Source organism: Phascolarctos cinereus, unplaced genomic scaffold (assembly GCF_003287225.1).
Source record: "Phascolarctos cinereus isolate Bilbo 61053 unplaced genomic scaffold, phaCin_HiC Scaffold_3;HRSCAF=262, whole genome shotgun sequence".
In the NCBI taxonomy this organism is placed as follows: Eukaryota; Metazoa; Chordata; class Mammalia; order Diprotodontia; family Phascolarctidae; genus Phascolarctos; species Phascolarctos cinereus.
Window position 1 is genome coordinate 35,717,419 of NW_027555736.1, and position 19,132 is coordinate 35,736,550.

Sequence of the window (19,132 nt, forward strand, 5' to 3'; positions counted from 1 at the left end):
TGGCACCATAAAAAAGAGCTGCTATAAACGTATGAGTGGTTTTCCTCATCCTTTGATCTCCCACAAGCATTTTACAAACTTGTAAATCTTAACGTGTTATATAGATGGAAGTTAATATTAACTGCTTTTGGGCAGGACTCAAAGTCATGAATTTGGAAAGCCAGTGTCCTGGTCTAGGGGAGGGTTTCCTCTTTCAGCCTCCTAGTTTTTAGCCCTCAGCTTCTAATCTATGTGTGTTTCTGTGTCTCTAGAGATGAAATATTCAGGGGCAGCTAGGTGGCCCTGGAGTCAGGAGGAACTGAGTTCAAATCCAGTCTCAGACCAGACAATTGACACTTACTAGCTGTGTGACCCTGGGCAAGTCACTTTACCCCATTGCCTAGCCCCCCAAAAACAGAGATGAAATATTCATCACTTTGGGCCTTTCCAGATTCCCACTCTGTGTTACTAAGAAGGAATGGCCAGAGCTTTTCCCCAAGTGCCACCATTTTGGAAGGGACAGATTAGCTCCTAGAAAGGTGCTCTTTTTCTTTGAATCAGTAAGCAGACCACTCCCCATGGTTTGCAACTTTCCACTGGCTTATGCCCCATAGGGGGAAGTAGAGGCAGGTAGGCCTGGGGAGACGCCCAGTGAGTGGACTCCTAGGCCAGTGAAGACCAGGAGAGGAAGAATAAGGGAAGGCTGCTCCTTCTTGAGAGGCAGTTAGGTGGCTCAGCAGAGAGAATTCAGGTCTAGAGTCAGGAGGACCTGAGTTCAAATCCCACCTCAGATATTTACTAGTTGTGTGACCTTGGACAAGTCACTTAACCTCTGTCTACCTCAGTTTCCTCAACCAGAAAATAGGAATAATAACAGTATCTACCTTCCAGGGTGATTAAGAGGATCAGATGAGGTAATAGCTGTAAATTGATCAGCACAGTGCCTGGCACATGGCGGTTGCCATGTAAATGCTAGTTACTATGAGTATGACTGCACCCTTGGTTGTATTGTACTGCCATCCCCCTAGCCCATATCCCAATTCACTTAATCCTAGGTGCTGGGATTCTTGCTTACGGTATGTATAGAATATCAAAGCTGGGAAAGAACGTTAGGACATGGAATGCAGAATGTCAGAGGCCCTTCCAGAGATCATCAAATCTAACCCCTCATTTTCTCATCTTTTTCTTTGAACGTTCCCTTTGTGCTTGTCCCCACTTGGCTCCCCAATGCCCATAGTTCAGGCACCTTCAGCTTCACCCCCTCTGGTGGCCGCAGAGGCCCATGGCCTGGTGTCCTGCTGGCAGCTGTAGGCCATCCAGGGGACAAGACATTCAAGGATGCAGATGGTTCCAGGGAAAGGGGCAGCCAGACCTGCCTTCTAACTTGGTGTCCTGCCAGCCCCTGCCCAGGGCCCAGGCCCTGAATGCTCCTTGTCACCAAGTGCAGCAACAGCCCCAGCCAAAGAACATCCTGCTTGATCAGACCGTCCATCCCTTGACTCGTCTTCATGAGCTGAAACCAGCCCATGGGCACTGAGGCAGAGAAAGTTGAAAGCAGGAGGTGATGGGAGCCCTGAGTGAAGTTCCCTGGTCAGCCAGAGAGCAGCAGGGTGAGCCAGGGACACTCTCACAGCCATGGGAAGGAGGCCTTCCCTGATCTGAACACCGAACGGCCTTTCAGAGAATTATTGGCTCATAATACAACCTGAGCTAGAAGAGACCTCAAGAGGTCACCTTGTTGAAGACCCTCATTGTTCCAAGAGAGGAAACTGAGGACCAGGGAAGGCAAGTCTCTTACAATCATAGAATCACAGATTTAGAGTTGTAATGGACCTCTAGTCCAACCATTTTACAGATGAAGAAACTGAGGCTTAGGAAAATGAAGAGATTGATTTACCTAAGGTCACATAGGTCGGAGGCATTCGAGGCAGGATTTGAACTCAAGTCCTATGACTTCAGAGCCTGGACTTTTTGCTTTGTACATGCCGTCATTACTAAGATTACTCAGCTAGTCAGGAACCAGAGCTCAATGTCTGGATTTCCAGCCCAATATTTTGCATTTCCCCTCTTTTCAGGGAGAGATGAGTGGGCAGAGGCCTGGGCTTGGTGTCAAGGGGCCTTGGGGTTGAGTGCCAGCTCTCTCACCCTTGGGGAAGACCCATCTATAACACCCGTCTATAAAATGGGCTCGCTCACATTTGTACTCTCTGAGTCATAGGGTTGTGATATAAAAAGGGTGGTTTAAAGTATAATGCATCATGGAAATATGAGTTTCTCCATCCATTGAACTGGGTGGAGCTTAGGGAAGCCTCAGGGTGGCAGAGACCAGGTCTTGATCTGCATCTTGAACTGGCAACTGGAGCCAGGTCACTTAGCCAAACCACCCCCTTCCTGAGGGCCCTGGGAGTCGCCATTTGCTCTCCCCATTCTGGTCCTTAATAGAGATGTAGCAGTCGTGGGGTCGGGGTCTCCGCCATTCGACTCATGAGTCTGCTATTTGGAAGCCTAGCATTAGTGCAAAAGGCTATGGGTAGCCTGGCCTTTCCAGCCCAAGGCACGCTGTCTCTAGGTGGAACAGGGATCCGCCTGTATTTGCTTAGCTCTCCAATGTCAATAATCCATTTACAGCTTACCTTCCTAAGAGGATCCCAGGGACTTTGCTGAGCCTTGGCAGTCTGTTCTGAATTTATCAATTAATTATTCAGGCACCTCTATAAATGTGCTATCAAATTTCCGTGTCCTCCCCTGTATTTCCTTCTGTGCTGTCCACTCCCTTTTCTTTGATCCTGATTGTCTAAGAACGTGGCAGGGACCCTTGCTCTTTGAACTCACTCTTGGAGTGTTATTGAGTCTCTCACCACACAGGAATATTCTCTGGCCATGTCATAGCCAAGGACAGATAGATGATTCATCTTTCACATAATCAGTCAGCTGACCAGCATTTATTAAATATCTCTTATGTACTAGGCACTGAGTGCTAGAATACAAATAATAATAACTAACATTCACTCCTCTTCCTACTATTAATAATAGCAATCATTTATATCATGCTTTAAGGTTTGCAAAGCACTTTAAATATATTATATGAATGTAATCATTACAATAATATATTAAGATAATTAAGCTATAGTAATAAAAACATTAATGTTATCCCAATTAAAATATATTAACACAATTGAAACACATTAATATAAAATAAATATTGTTCTATAAATGCGTTATTATCTCATTTGAGCCTTACAACAACCCTGTAAAGCAGGTATTATAATTAGGAAACTGAGGCATTCCAAGGTTAAATGACTTGCCCAGGACCACACAGATAGTAATTAACTGAGGAGCGGTTTGAACTTTGATCTCGCTGACTCCAAGCCCAACACCCTATCCATTTTGCTACTTTAAGGATGCCAACCTTAAAAGTGTCCTTGTCTAGAGGGGCTTAGGTAGTGAGGACAGGACAGCTTAGAATTATAACTGACGTTTATGTCGTGCTTTGAGGGTTGCTGTCTGATTTGTATATGTTGTTGTTCAGTTGATCCAGTCGTGTCTGACTCTTCGTGACCCTGTTTGGGGGTTTTCTTGGCAAAGATACTGGAGGGGTTTGCCATTCCCTTCTCCAGCTCATTTTACAGATGAGGAAACTGAGGCAAATTAGGGTTAAGTGATTTGCCCAGGGTCACACAACTAAGTGTCTGAGGCTGGATTTGAACTCATGAAGATGAGTCTTCCTGCCTCCAGGCCCAGCGCTCTATATGTCATCACCTTTCAATAGCTCTGGTCTGTCCTGTCCCAGTCAAGGCTCTTTCTTCCCAGGGTTGTAGAATCAGACCTAGATTGGACCTTGTGGCCATCTATCCCAACCCCCTCATTTTTCAGATGAGGAATCTGAGGTTTAGGGAAGTTAAGGGACTCACCCAAGGTCACACAGGTAATGAAGTGTCAGAGGTGAGGTTTGAACCTGGGTCCTCTGCTTCTTGGGCCAGGGCTCTCTGCTACCCAGGCAGAGGATTTCAGAACACATGGTCCTTCAGGCATCCCACACCTGCTGCGGCTCCCCCGGGGCCAGGCTGGTGTGGCTCTAGCAGACGGGCAGCCATCTCACATGAAACTATAAGTTCCTTGAGGTCAAGGGCTGTCTCACTTCTGTCTTTGTACCCAAGTGTTTATCACAGCCTGATACACAGAATCATGGGAATCGTAGATTTAAAGATGGAAGAAAACTTAGATATCAGGAAGTACAACCTCTCCATTTTATGGATGAGCAAACTGCAGCCATGAGAGGCTAAGTGACTTGCCCAGAGCCACAGAGCTAATAAGCATCTAAGGTAGGATTTGAACTCATGCCCTCCTGACTCCAAGTCTAGTGCTTTCTTTATCTATCTAGCTGCATTTTTTTGGTGTGGTTTCTTATTTTATCTTTTTCAATTACATGTAAAATTTTTTTTTAACATTCTTTTTTAAAAATTTTGAGTCCCAAATTTTCTGCTTCCTTCCCCTCCCCCCTCGCTGAGATGGCAAGCAATTTGATATAGGTTATACACTTGCAGTCATGCACTAATATTTCCATATTAGTCATGTTGTTAAAGAAAACAGACCAAAAAACCCCAAGAAAAATAAAGTAAAAAAAAAGTATGCTTTAATTTACATTCAAACTCCATGAATTCTTTCTCTAGAGGTGGGGGTAGCGTTTTTCACCACAAGTCCTTCAGAATTGTCTTAGGTCATTGTATTGCTGAGAATAGCTAACTCATTCATAATTGATCATCATACAATATGGCTGTTACTGTGTACGCTGCTCTCCCAGTTCTGCTCACTTCACTTTGCATTATTTTGTGTGTCTTTCCTGCTTTTTCTGAAGTCAGCCTGTTTGTCATTTCTCATAGCACAATAGTATTCCATTACATTCATATATCAAAACTTGTTCAGCCATTCTCCAATTGATGGGCATCCCCTCAATTTCCAATTCTTTGCCACCACAAAAAGAGCCGCTATAAATATTTGCATACATATGGGTCCTTTTCCCTTTCCCTTTTTTTTAAAGTCTCTTTGAGATATAGACCTACTAGATATAAGCCTAGTTAGAGGGCATGCACAGTTTTATAGCCCTTTGGATATAGTTCCAAATTGCTCTCCAGAATAGTTGGATCAGTTCACAACTCCACCAACAGCATATTAGTATTCCAGTTTTCCCAACATTTGTCATTTTCCTTTTCTGTCATATTAGCCAATCTGATAGGTTTGAGGTGATACCTCAGAGATATGTTTTTCCTTCTCTTAACAGTATTTTATTTTTTCCAACTACATGTAAAGACAGTTCTCAACATTCACTTTCATAAAATTTTGAGTTCTAAATTTTTTTCCCTCTCTTCCTTCCCTCCCCCCTCCCCAAGATGGCATACAATCTGATATAGGCTATACATGTACAATCATATTAAACATATTTTCACATCAGTCATGTTGTGAAAGAAGAATCAGAACAAAAGGGAAAAACCACAAGGAAGAAAAAAAGAGAGAGAAAATAGTATGCTTCAATCTGCATCCAGACTCCATAGTTCTTTCTCTGGATGTGGATAGCATTTTCTATCATGCGTCTTTTGAAATTGTCTTAGATTCTTGCATTGCTGAGAAGAGCTAAGTCTATCAAAGTTGCTTATCACATAATGTTGCTGTTACTCTATACAATGTTCTGTTTCTGTCAGAGCTGTTTTAATTTACCTTTCTGTAATCAATAGTGATTTAGAACATTTTTTCATATAAGTATAGATAGATTTGATTGAAGTCAGGAATGTTGGGCTTCAAATCCCACCCCACCCCTGGTGATATCTGGAGAATAAAATTAAGGAGTGAGAGAGGATTATACTGAAAGAAGGAGAAAGGGAGAGGTAGAATAGGGTAAATTACCTCACATAAAGCAGACAAGAAAAGGCTTTTACAATGGAGGAGAAGTGGGGGAAGATGAGAGGGAATGAGTGAATCTTATTCTTGTTGGATTTGGCTTAATGAGGGAACAACATACATACTCAATTGGGTATGGAAATCTATCTTACCCTACAGGAAAATAGGGGGAACGGGACAAGAGAGCAGGGGAATGATAGAGGGGGGGGAAATTTGGGGAGGGGGTAATCAGAAGCAAACACTTCTGAAGAGGGACAGGGTCAAAAGAGCGAATAGAATAAATGGGGGGTGGTGGAATAGGATGAAGGGAAATATAGTTAGTTTTTCACAACGTGACTACCATGGAAGTGCATCATGTTGCTTGCCATCTCAATGAGGGTGGGTGGGGAGGGAAGAAGGGAGAAAATTTGAAACCCAAAGTTTAAAAAAAAAGTTAAAAATTGTTTTCACATGCAACTGGGAAATAAGATATACAGGCAATGGGGTATAGAAATCTATCCTGCCCTATAGGAAAATAGCAGGGGGGGATAAGAGAAGTGGGAGAGATAGAAGATAGGATAGATTAGGGTAAGGGGTATTCAGAATGCACACCATTTCGGGGTGGGGGTGGGTGAGATGCGGAGAAAATTTGGAACTCAAAATCTTATGGAAGTGAATGTTGAAAACTAAATAAATTAACGAATCCTACCCCTAACCATGTGATCTTGGTCAAACCCCTAACCTCAGTTTCCTTATTTGCAAATGAGAGGGTTTGAGTGGATGGCCTCTGAGGTCTTTTCCTGCTCTAAATCTATTATCCTCTGTTCCTCAGGCTTAGATCCCAGGTTGCCAAGAGAGCAATGGATGGGACTATTTACCTGCTGTTAATCTGACAGTAGGAAAGACAAAGAGGGTCCTTACATCAAAGCTTCTTCCTCTTCCTATATAACAGTGAGAAGCAGTAAGGGCATTAGGAGGATACTCAGTCATGGAGACTGACCTGGGCTTAGCGGAGGTCAGCCAGGATGGTGAGTGAGTGGACAACCATGTCATATGAGGATTTGTAGATAGAACTGTGAATGTTTAGAACAGAAAAGGACATGATGGATAGTTACAGATAGATATATATGTGTGTGTGTGCGTGTGTGTGTGTGTGTGTGTGTGTGTGTGTGTGTGTGTGTGTGTATATGTATGTATTTATATACAGATATTTACCTAGAGATTGTCATGGGGAAGAGGAATGAAACTTTTCTTGGGCCCCAAGGGGCAGAATTAGGAATGATGGGTAGAATATACAGAGAGGCAGATTTCAGTTCAATGAAAGGAAAAGTTTTTTTTTCAAAATTAGATTTTTTTTGTTGCTATCTTTTGTTTTACATTATCTTGATTTTCTTTTTTTTCCTTTTTTTTTGGAGGGAGTACCTGCATTATCTTGATTTTCCTCAGTGTCCCTCTTCCTCCCCCTTCTCAGAGACCCATCCCTAATAACAAAGAAATTTTTGAAAAGGAAAAAAAAATAATTAAAAAATTTTAAAACAGTTTAATACATCAAAATATAGTAACATATGCCATATTTAACTCCTGTAGATCCCCCACCTCTACAAAGGATGAGGAGGGGTAAGGAGGAAGGCAACTTCTCATAGCTCTTCTATTGAGCCAAGCTCGGTCTTTCTCATTTTGTAAGATTCCCTTTCCACAGTTTTGTGGTTGTTTCTTCTGTTTACACTGTCATGGCCATTGGGTATATCCTTCTTCCAAGTCTGCCTACTTCTCTCTTTGAGAAGCTCACCATCCTCACCTTTGTCTCTTAGCATCTCCAGCTTCAATCAAAGCTCAAGCTCCATCTCCTATGAGAAGCCAGGAATAAGCACTGGCCCCCTCAATATTCTCCCGTGTATTATTTTGTTTGGGTTTTGCATGTTCTATTCCTTTATCTATGTGCCGGGTGTTTTTCTTCCACTCTAGCACCCCCCTCCCCCAGTAGAATGTGAAATCCTTGAGACCAGGGACTGTTTTTGTTGTCACATCCCATGGACAAAGTGACTTAACAAATGGTTATTGAACAAGTGGATAATAACAACGATCACTTTAGATTCATGTTGTGCCATAAAGTTGTAAAAGCATTTTCTTCACAACAAAATTTGTGAGGTAGATAGAGCTATTTCTTGTTTTCATTTTTTCAAATTTTGTTGATTTATTTTGTTTTTATGTCATCTTTATTTTTAGTAAATCCCTACCCAGAGATCCATCCCTTGTACCAAGATTACAAAAAAAAAAAAGCTGTTTGGTGAAACCAATCAACCAACCATGGGCCATAGCTGACAGTAGCACAATGTTCCACACCCCCAGCCTCCCACTTGTGTTGTGAAGGGAGGGGCATGTACTTTCTCAACCCTTTTAGGGCCAAACTTATTCATTAAATTGTTTAGCAGAACAATTATCATCACCCCCCCCCTTTTAACTGATGAAGAAACTGAAGCTCAGACATGTTGCATGACTTGGTCAAGGTAACACAGTGAGTCATAGCGGGGACTGGAACCTAGGGCTCTTTCCATGAGAACCACAGTTTCTTCTCACAAACAGCTTCTGGTGATGATGGAGGTTTCCTCATAACAACCTGGAGGTAGGCCATGCTAATGTCATCATCCCTATTTTATGGAGGAGGAAATAGGCTCAGGAAGGACATTGGCTTGTCCCAGGTCACCCAGCTAGCCCAGGACTTAGAATTTAGGACTCCAAGCATTGCCACAAATGTAGCTGTTAAGTGGCCCAGGCAAGACTCAGCGCCAGGCTCTGCTTCCCAAAGGCAAAGCTGTTAGTTCAGTGGTGGGGTACAGACCTGATGGTGTTGGCTGCTTCCTCCAGAAGGTGATGCAGGGGTAGACTCAGCTAATACAGGGGAGGTATTCAGCTCAGCAAGAGGGCTAGAGAGCCTTCTCCTCAGACAATGGTTAACATTCCTGCCAATAAGTGACCTACCCAGGCTCACATTCTTTCTGGGTGAGGGAAAAGCAAGATCTCCTCACTTAATCTCTTGTCCCTCTGGCCCGTACACTGTATTCTTTTTTTTTTTTTAGTTCAATTCATAAGCTTCCTAGAACTCCTCTCACCCCCATCAATCCTTGGCTCTTTGGGCCAGTCTGTCCTTCCTGAGATGGGATTTATCTTCCTCCCCCAAAGTTCTTTTATCTTATTTCTTTTCCATAAATACAGAGGAAGAGAATTTCTAAGTCTGGGGGTGGGGAGGGAGGGATGGAGGAAGGATAGAGACAAAGAGAGAGAGAGGGAGAGATAGAGATAAAGGGAGGAGAGAGACAGTAAAGACAAAAATAGTGAGAGAAGACAGAGACAGTGAGAGAGATAAAGAGAGGGAGGAGAGAGACAGACAGAGACAAAGACAGTGAGAGAGACAGAGACAGACAGAGGGCAGAGAGAGACAGTAGAGACAAAAACAGTGAGAGAAGAGGCAGAGACAGTGAGAGAGAAATAAAGAGAGGGAGGAGAGAGACAGAGACAAAGAGTGAGAGATACAGAGACAGAGGGAGGAGAGAGACAGAGACAAAGACAGTGACAGAAACAGATCAAGGAAAGAAAGAGGCAGAGAGGAGGCAGAGACAGAGACAGTGAACAAGAGAGAGAGAAACAGAGAGGGAGGAGAGAGACAAATAATGAGAGAGGAGAGACAGACAGAGACAGAGAAACAGAAACAGAGCCTGAGACAGACACAGAAAGACTAAATCTTAGTCTACAGTGACTGGAAAGAGCATTAACCCTGAACGTCGAGGACCTGATTTCAAATCTCACCTCTGTTGTTATGTGACCATGGACAAACCATTAACCTTCTCTGGCCTCATTTCCTCTTTTGTGGTATGAAGGGCCAGACCAGCTGCCTCAGAGGTCCCTGTCAGCTCTGGATCTAGGTTCCCATAATTGGAAGTCAGGTTCCATGTTCATATGTCGGCTCTGTGACCTTAGGCAAATCACTAATCATCTATATGGCTACCAAAGTTCTTTCTTGGTGGGAGCGCCTGCGTCCCCGGCTGCGCTCTGATGCCGGCAGAGTGTGAAGAGAGAAAGAAACACGGGCCAGGTGAGAGCAGTGAAGAACAAGCTCTGTTTATTGATCTGAGGGCTCAGGCTTACATAGTACTGTATCAAGCAACAGTAACATTGTTATTCATGAAAAGTACAAACCTAATTAGGTGATTTCCTTACTTCCTTGTACCTTGTCTGTTACATTCTTTCCTGCGTCCTGTCCTGTACCCCATCCCGTTTCCTCCCTTCCTGCATCCTGTTTTCAAGAGACAGAACAGGGGGGTGGTCAGCCGACATCCTGAGTTTCACAGCTGTCGGGCTTAGTACAAGCTGCAGGTAAGACCCGGGCTGGCCTAAGCCTTCCAACTCCCCAAAGCCGGCCCTCTCCACTTTCTAATGCAGAGATTTGATGACTCTGGTTGAGATGAGAGAGAGGTTCCCATAAGTCTCTTCATGGCTCTGAGCCTCACCTTCGTCATCTACAAAATCCCGACATTTGTTCTGCTCAGCTCAGCTCAGAGGATGTTAGGAAGCTCAAAGAGGCACTGTTTGGGTTTGGATATTGTCAGCGTGGGTGAGGCTCCATCCAACAAAGCAATCCCTCTGTGTCGGCAGACAGTCCTCAAGAACTATTGTGGCCAAAAGACTCATCCCCTACCCTCACCCCTGAAGCCGAAGTGGGGTGTTTCAAAAACTGTCATTCAGCAGACGTACTCAAAACCTCCTCCTCCTCCTCCTCTTCTTCCTTCTCCTTTTCTCCTCCTCCTCTTCTTCCTCTTCTTCCTCCTTCTTCTTCTCCCCCTCCTCCCTCCTCCCCCTCTTCTGCTTCCTCCTCTTCCTCCTCCCTTATCTTGCTAGAAGTTCCAGTGGCCTCTCAGGGGCCCTACCTCACCACTAATCAGTGCAGGAGCTTAGACCTGCTGTTTCTAACCTGTATTAGTTTTAGGCAATGTGAGGGAGCCCTGAGATTCCTATGGGCTCACCAAATTAATACCAATTGGCTTATCCCACGGTAGCTCAGAACTTCCAAGCTCAAGAGATCCACCTGCCTCAAACCTCCCTGTTGTAGGACACAAGAGCCAGCAAGCCTCTCCTTGGTTGACAAGCTGCAATGGCTTTGAGGACAGATTCAGAGAAGGGTTTCTAATGTCTGAGATGATTTTTGCCTTTCTTTGTATCACTGGTTCTCAGAATAGTGCCTGGCACACAGTAAATGTTTAATACGTGCTTGTCAGCTGACTGATTGACTAAGTGCAAAGATGCTCATCACCAGAAGATTGGCCACCAGATGACAATTTTTTTTTTGGCCTTAGCAACTCATGAAGACTAAAAAGAAATTGCTATCTGCCCTAGTGGAGGGCAAAGAAAGCACCGATGTCTCCCAAAGAACTGAAGATGTCTTTTCTACCCAGTTAGATTACAAATTCTCTGAGGGCAGGATCAAATCTTTTTCTGTTTCCCCTACAGAATATCTGATTATTGGATTAGGTACACGATAATGGGGTGATGAAATGAAATGAATGTGATGCAACATGACTAATGTGGAAATATGTTTCCGTGACTGAACATGTATAAACTGTATCAGATTGTTTGCCTTCGGGGTGGGGAAAGGGAGAAAAATTTGGAACTCATAATCTTGTAAAAATGAATGTTGAAAACTATCTTTACATGTAATTGGAAAAAATAAAATGCTATTTATACAAAAAAAGAGAACATGATGGCTAGTTGACCCACACCTGTACTTTCCCCTGTAGAGTCCCTGTGGACCACATCGGCTGATGGGCTGGTCAAGATCCGGATGGACCACACCTGCTCACAAACCCCAAAGACTGTGCACCAGGTATTCCTAGAGAGTCTGGAGAAGTATGGAAATCTGACCTCCTTGAGCAGCAAACGGGATGGGAAATGGGAGAGGATCACCTACTCTCAGTACTACCTTCTCTCCCGAAAAGCTGCCAAAGGTTTTTTGAAGGTAAGTGAGAAAAGGGCAGGGGTGGGGACCTCCTAGCAGCTGCTCTGGTTGGGTTTTGAGAATGTCTCTATAAAAACATGTGTCCTCACTTACTCCAGGATAGTGAAGGAAGTAGAGACACAGGAATGGGCTGAAGGAACTGGAAATCTTTTACCTGAAAGGGGGAAGACTTAGATGGGACATGATAGCTGTCTTCAAGGGTTTGAAGAGTTGTTGCAGAAAATAAAATACATAGGATTACAAAGGAAATAAATATGCTGAAATACAGTTATCAAAAATTTTTTAAAACCATACAAACAGACAAGTTCAGGACCCTAGGTTAAGACCCCTACTCTATAGAAAGGGAAGTCCTTTAGGCCCAGCTCTGTAATAATAATTTTGGGAAGGGGAGGGGCAAACTTATAATCTCAATGGTTTAGGAGATTCCTAATGAGGAACCTCCCTGTACCAATGAAGGCTAGCATGTGTTCTTAAACTTAATAGTGTCGGAGGTTTGCTTGGCACACTGAGAGGATAGGAGACTTCCCATAGTCACACGTGCATCAGAGATAGGACTTTTACCCTGGCTAGCTCTCAATCCATGGCACAAGGCTGCTTCTGGTCATAATAACATGTCATTACCAGTATCCATTAATAAGTGCTTCTTAGGCCTCTATGCTTATGGGCTAAGCACTGTCCTAGAGACTGATGACACAAAGCCAGAAATAAAGCAGTAAGTCCCGTCAGTGAACAAACATTTATTAAGCACCTACCATAGGCCAGCACAAGGGATACAAAGAAAGGCACAGTAAAAAAAAAAAGTCCCTGCCCTCAGAAAGCTTACATTTTAACGGGGAGACTACATATAAATGACTAGGTACTTACAAGATATATACAAGAAGATGGAAAGGTGTTAGCATCTAGGGCACTGGGAAGGGCATCCTGCAGAACCAGGAATCTGAACTGCCTCTGAAGGAAGCCAAGGAAACAGAGTCAGAGGTGACGGGGCAGGGCATCCCAGGAATGATGGGCAGCCAGGGAAAAGGCATGGATGGGGAAGTCTTGTGCAGGGAACAGTGAGGACACTTTTTTTAATTGTTTATTTATTTTAAACATTCTTTTTAAATTTTGAGTTCCAAATTTTCTCCTTCCCTCCCACTGCCTCCCACACTCACTGAAAAGGCAAGCAATATACACGTGAAATCATGCAAAACATTTCCACATTAGCCATATTGCCCCCACCCCCCAAAAAAAAACAAACAAAAAAAGAGAGAAAATTATACTTCAATTTGTGCTCAGAATTCATCTGTGACCTCGCTGGAGGTGGAGAGTATTTTTTGGAATTGTCTTGGAACATTGTATTTGGTCAGAGTAACCAAGTGTTCCACAGTTGATCATTGTTACAATATTGCTGTTGTTCTCCAGGATGATTGCTGGTTCTTCTCACTTCACCTTGCAGCAGTTCATACAGGTTTTGCCACATTTTTCTGAAACCACCACCCTGGTCATTTTTTCTAACACAACAGTATTCCATCACAATCTTATGCCATAGGCTCAGCTAGGTGGCACAGTGGATAGAGCGCCATCCTTGAAGTCAGGAGGAGCTGAGTTCAAATGCAGCCTCAGACTAAACACTTGATACTTACTAGCTGTGTGATTCTGAGCAAGTCACTTAACCCCCAATGGCCTAAAAAAATAAAAATTAAAAAAAATCGTATGCTATAACTTGTTCAGCATTCCCCAATTGATGGGTATCCCTTCAATTTCCAGTTTTCTACCACAAAAAGAGCTGCTATAAATATTTTTGTATGTATAGGTTCTTCGCCTTTTCCTTTGCTTGCAGAGTGCATTCTTAAAAGAGAGGCAGTAACCTCCAGTGGAAAGAGCCCTGGCTTAGAATCAAGAGACCTGGGTTCCTACCCCAGTTCTAGAACTTCTTAGTTATGTTACCTATACAAGATTATCCAGGGACATTCCTCAGTATTCTCATAGGCTACCATAGAACTACAGATAGGGAAGGCACTTCCAAGGCCAACCAGGTCTTTGTTTCTTTCTTTTTGGGAGGTGGGGAGTGAGGGCAATTAGGGGTTAAGTGACTTGCCCAGAATCACACAGCTAGTGAGTGTTGTGTGTCTGAGGTCGGATTTGAACTCAGGTTCTCCTGACTCCAGGGCCAGTGCTCTATGCACTGTGCCACCTAGCTGCCCCTAAGGGCAATCAGTTTAACTGATACTTGAACACAACTTCCCTATTCAATATCTCTGACAAGTGGGTGTCCGCTTAAAGATTCCCAGAAATGGGAAATTGAGTTCTCTCTTCGGCAGCAGCTTGTGGGCAGCTCATTATTGGGAAGGTTTTTGTTGTCCTGGGCTGGGGTTTGCTATAGCTACCACCTGCTGCTACTGGTTATGGCCTTTGAGGCCAAGCAAAATGCAAACATCTTCCAGATGTTGATTCTTCAAATACCCACCCAAGTCTTCTCCAGCTTAAATGTCCTGTCAAATATCTTCACTAACTATTCCTTTAATAACATATGCTAGAAAATTCTAGAAATAGTAAGGGGTCGTATTGGTAGACCACTGAGTCTAGAGTTGGGAGAACCTGAGTTCAAATCCCACCTTAGACACTTACTAGATTTATGACCCTAGGAAGTCACTTAATCTCCATCTGCCTCAATTTCCTCATCTATAAAATGGGGTTAATATTAGCGCCTACCTCTCAGGATTGTTATGAAGATAAAATTAGATAATATCTGCAAACCTTAAAGCATTATATAAATGCTAGCTATTATTCCTATTGTTACTAGAATTTTGATAAGAACAGAAATCAAGTTCCCTGGTATAAAGCTTGCAGACTCCACTGTGTACCCTTTCAAAAACAAAATGGGCTATGTATCCTCCAGGCCTGAGATACTGCTCCCAGACCCCATGAATTTTTAAAGATCACAGACAATCACTTAGAAATCATGGCTGCTAGTTCTCTCAGCATCTAGGAATGCTGTCTGACCAGGCCTGGTGACTTGAATTCATTGAGGACAGCTAGGTGTTTTCTTACTCCCTCTTATCTTTGTTTCCATCGCCTTGTAAAAAAAAAAAAGGTTTTGCTCAATCCTTCACAGCCCAAAGATCATTCTCCTTAGAAAAGTGAGGGAAAGCATAAGGGATTGAGTAATTCATCCTTCTGAGGGTCAACCGTCACCACAGCCATTGTGAAGATCAGACCTATCCATTCTTGGGTTCTATCACTCACACTAAAGTTTTGGAAAAAAGAAGACTACCTTTGGTACCTCAGAGCTGTTTTTTTCCTTCACTTAACTTGTTGAAATTCCTGCAGGACTATGCTGCTTTTTTGTGTTCATCCTCAATTACATGGCCCTGTTTCCATCTTCTAAGCATGTCTTATAAAAATCTGAGTTAATCCGTGTACATCCACATTGGCTTTCCAGCTGACCCATTTCTATTGGTGTCTTTAAAATTTTCTGATACCTTCCTCAACAGAATTATCAATGCAATCAGAGCCCCCTTGTGCTTTCTTGGAACCTTTTGAAATGTAGGACATATCTCAGACCATGTTTAAGATTACCTTTTTCTCCATTTTGAACCTTGTGATGAAGGGGTCACTGTTATTTCTACTTTAGCAATGAGTTCTACCATGTGCAACAGAATCAGGCTGAGAACAGCAATTTCCTTGTTGTTTCCTCCATCTTTTGAAGAATAAAGTTCTCATTGAGACAAGTCACAAGTTTATCAGTTGAGCAGATGTCTAACCCTTTGACCTGGCAATAGCACTTCTAGGGCTATATCCCAAAGAGATCATACAAATAGGAAAAGGACCCACATGTACAAAAATACTCATAGCAGCCCTTTTTGTGGTGGCAAAGAATTGGAAATTGAGAGGATGCCCATCAATTGGGGAATGGCTGAGCAAGTTGTGGTATATGAATGTAATGGAATACTATTGTGCTATAAGAAATGATGAACAGGCTGACTTCAGAAAAACCTGGAAAGTCTTGTATGGTCTGATGCTGAGTGAAGTGAGCAGAACCAAGAGAACGTTGTACACAATAACAGCCGTGTTGTGTGATGACTAATATTGATAAACAACCCTTCCCAGCAATACAAGGATTTAAGACATCCCCAGAGGCCTTGTGATGGAAAATGCTATCCACATCCAAAGAAAGAACTATGAAAGTTGAATTGCTATTGTTTTCTCTTCTGTTGAGTTTTGTTTCCTCTTTCTGATGGTTCCTCCTATTGGTTTTAATTTTTACTTACAATAGCACTAATGTGAAAATATATTTAATAGGAACGTAAATATATAGCCTATATCAGATTGTGTGCTGTCTTGGGGAAGGTGGTGGGGAGGAAGGGGGAGAAAAGTTTTAAGCTCAAAAGTGTATGGAAGTGATTATTGATAAATCAAAATAAATTAATAACAAAATTAAAATAAGCAGATATCTAGATGTCATACCTCTTTGCCAGGCTTATATGTTTCCTGAGCTCTTCGTCTAATTCCTTCTTCTATTTAGATGGTCTGTAGTATACTTCCACAACATTAACTACGATGACAATATCATTTCTATTTATGAGGACACTTTTCTCCTCTCCTTCCTTTTCAGTCTTAACAGAAATCTTAACTCCTAAGTTGTTAGAGCAGGAAGAGGGGCTTTTAGAGATCATCATCTCATTTTACAGATGAGGGAACTGAGTCACAGAGAGGGAAAGTGACTTGCCCAAAGCCACATGACTAGAAAGTGCCAATATTTTGATGCAATTCATAGATGCCAATCCATGGTGGGGGGCAGGATAGGTAGAAGGTAAAAGAGGAAGCATTTCAGGAAGAAGGAACAGAAACTTAGAGGTAAGAAGTTTAAGTTCATCCAGGGAGCAGATGGAGATAGATAGATAGATAGATAGATAGATAGATAGACAGACAGACAGATATAGACAGATGATAGATATATAGACTGACAGATGATAGATAGATAGATAGATAGATAGATAGATAGATAGATAGATAGATAGATGACAGATAGATGATAGGCAGGTAGATAGGTAGACATCAATAATCAATCAATAGATATCAATAGATAGATGATAGATACATATATAATGAATTTCTCTATGTGCCATCTTCTTCTAAGTGCCATGTACTGTGCTAAGTACTGGGGATATAGATAAAAGAAGCAAGCCAATCCCTGCCCTCAAAGAACTTACGTTCTATTAGGAAAGCCAACATATAAAAGGAAGCTGGAGAAGGAAGGGGAAAATATACATAGTTTGGCTGGAGATGTCCAGAAATTGCTGTGAAATGATGACCAGGTCCACTATATAAGTGTAGGTGAGAAGAATGAGATAAATTAGATTATGGTGGGACTTGTAGATCCGGCTGAGGAATTCATACTTTACTCAGCAGGGAACAGGCAGCCCCTAAATGTTCTTCCCTAATCCCTCCCCAACTCCCACCCAGTTAGTCTGAATCAGCCTGGCTGTCTCCCAGTGTCCTTTCTGCTGCAAACGGTGAGCTCCCAGAGCAGGCATCAACCTAGTTATCTGAGGTCTCGGAAATGACTCTACCACCAGCTGCCACTCTACTCTCTCTGATTGTCAGGGCTCCTTTTCCCTCAGGGTGTCTCTGCGGGGGGGGGGGGGGGGGGGGGGGAGGCGGGGAGTTAACAGTTACAGCTGTGGACCTAGGACCTGGCGCTCCCTGCACAAAATATCTGACCTTCCCATTTGCAGCTTGGCCTGGAGCGTTTCCACAGCATCGCCATTCTCGGATTCAACTCCACGGAGTGGTTCATCTCTGCTGTGGGCACAGTCTTTGCTGGGTAAGCGGCTGCTGGTCAGGGTCTTGCCTAGGTTTGGGTGCACAAGTGTGGGAATGAGCATCCCACAGGCATAGGCAGAGTGGTGTGGCTCTGGTGTCTTTTGGGAATCTTTAATTCTGCTCATCAATCGCTTCACTGGAGGGAGAGGAGGAGGAGAGACAGAGACAGAGAGACATAGACAGAGAGATAGAAGAGAGAGAGAGGAGAGAGAGAAAGAGAGAGAGAAATGATAGGTAGACAAATGACAGATAAAAGATAGATACATAGATGATAGATGGGCAGATAGAGAGAGAGAGAACATTTATTATATTTCTATAGAATAGACCAATAATTAATTATTCTTATTTATTATTAAGTACTTCCTACATTAAGTCCTAGGTACGTAAGTATAAGTAAGCAATATAGTCCCTGCCAATGAGGAGCTTACATCCTAATGGGAGAAAGCATCACATAGACACTGGGGTTCCTCCTCCACCTCCCTTTGACTCCTTCTGCCCACCCAACTAATCAGTAAGCACTTATTAAGCACCATTGTGTGCCAGGCTCTGTGCCCCAATGACAAAGTTGAAACAGCCCTCCACCACCTTCTCCCTTCCAACCTCACATCTCTTCTCCTGTCCTAAGCATCTACTTGGCCTTATTTTTCCCCTTCTCCTGCTCATCTACCCCTTCTTGGCTCCCTTCCCCACTGCTTTTCTCTTAACTCTCTTTTCTTCTTCTGCCCATCTATTCCATATTTCCCCAATTTTCCTTTTCTTCCCCATCTTTCTGTATTGTGTGCCCCCTTCCCCCACACACAGTTCTCCCTTTCTTTGCCCAGTGGTCTGCCAGTTCCTGGGCATTTTCTTGGCTAGTTCTGAAGAAACGGGGCCTCCCAGGCCCAGCTGACTCCTTCAGTTTACATCCTTTGGGATTTATGCAAGAGACACTAGAGAGTCTGGGGGTCCTGGGCTGACATGCTTCACTGACAAATGTCCTCTCTGTGTCATTTCTCAGAGGTATCCTCACAGGAATCTATACAACCAGCTCCCCTGAAGCTTGCCAATACATTGCCAATGACTGTAAGGCCAACATCATCCTGGTGGATACCCAGAAACAGCTGGAAAAGATACTGAGGGTAAGAGGGTTACTTGGGCTCATGCCCCAAAGAGAATGGTCATCACCACTGTCTTCATAAAACCTGACCTCTCTATAGTGCTACAGTTTACAAAGCACATGAGGTAGGAATGAATTAATGAATCAATGAAAAAGCATGTATTAAATGCTTACTATATGCCCAGCACTAGGCTGAGTGCTAAGGATGTAAATAACATTGATGATGTTTTGGAGCTAGAAGGGACCCAGGAGGGTATCTAGGTCAACGTCCTCTTTTGCAGATGAGGAAACTGAGGCCAGAGTGGTGAAGAGACTCGGCCAAAGGTGCACAGGCAGTGAGTGACAGAGCCAGGATGCAAACCTGCATTCTG

The 19,132-nt window shown here is 43.2% G+C and overlaps 1 protein-coding gene across 1 annotated transcript in view; it reads left to right on the forward strand.

Annotated features, from left to right (window-relative positions):
• The window catches only part of ACSBG1 (acyl-CoA synthetase bubblegum family member 1), a 110,061-nt gene that overhangs the window by 73,066 nt on the left and 17,863 nt on the right, over positions 1-19,132 (forward strand). Inside the window, exons 3-5 of the mRNA XM_020975980.2 lie at positions 11,640-11,857; positions 17,578-17,666; positions 18,663-18,783. Of these exons, the coding sequence (XP_020831639.1) occupies positions 11,640-11,857; positions 17,578-17,666; positions 18,663-18,783 (428 nt within the window). The remainder of the gene's footprint in view (positions 1-11,639; positions 11,858-17,577; positions 17,667-18,662; positions 18,784-19,132) is intronic.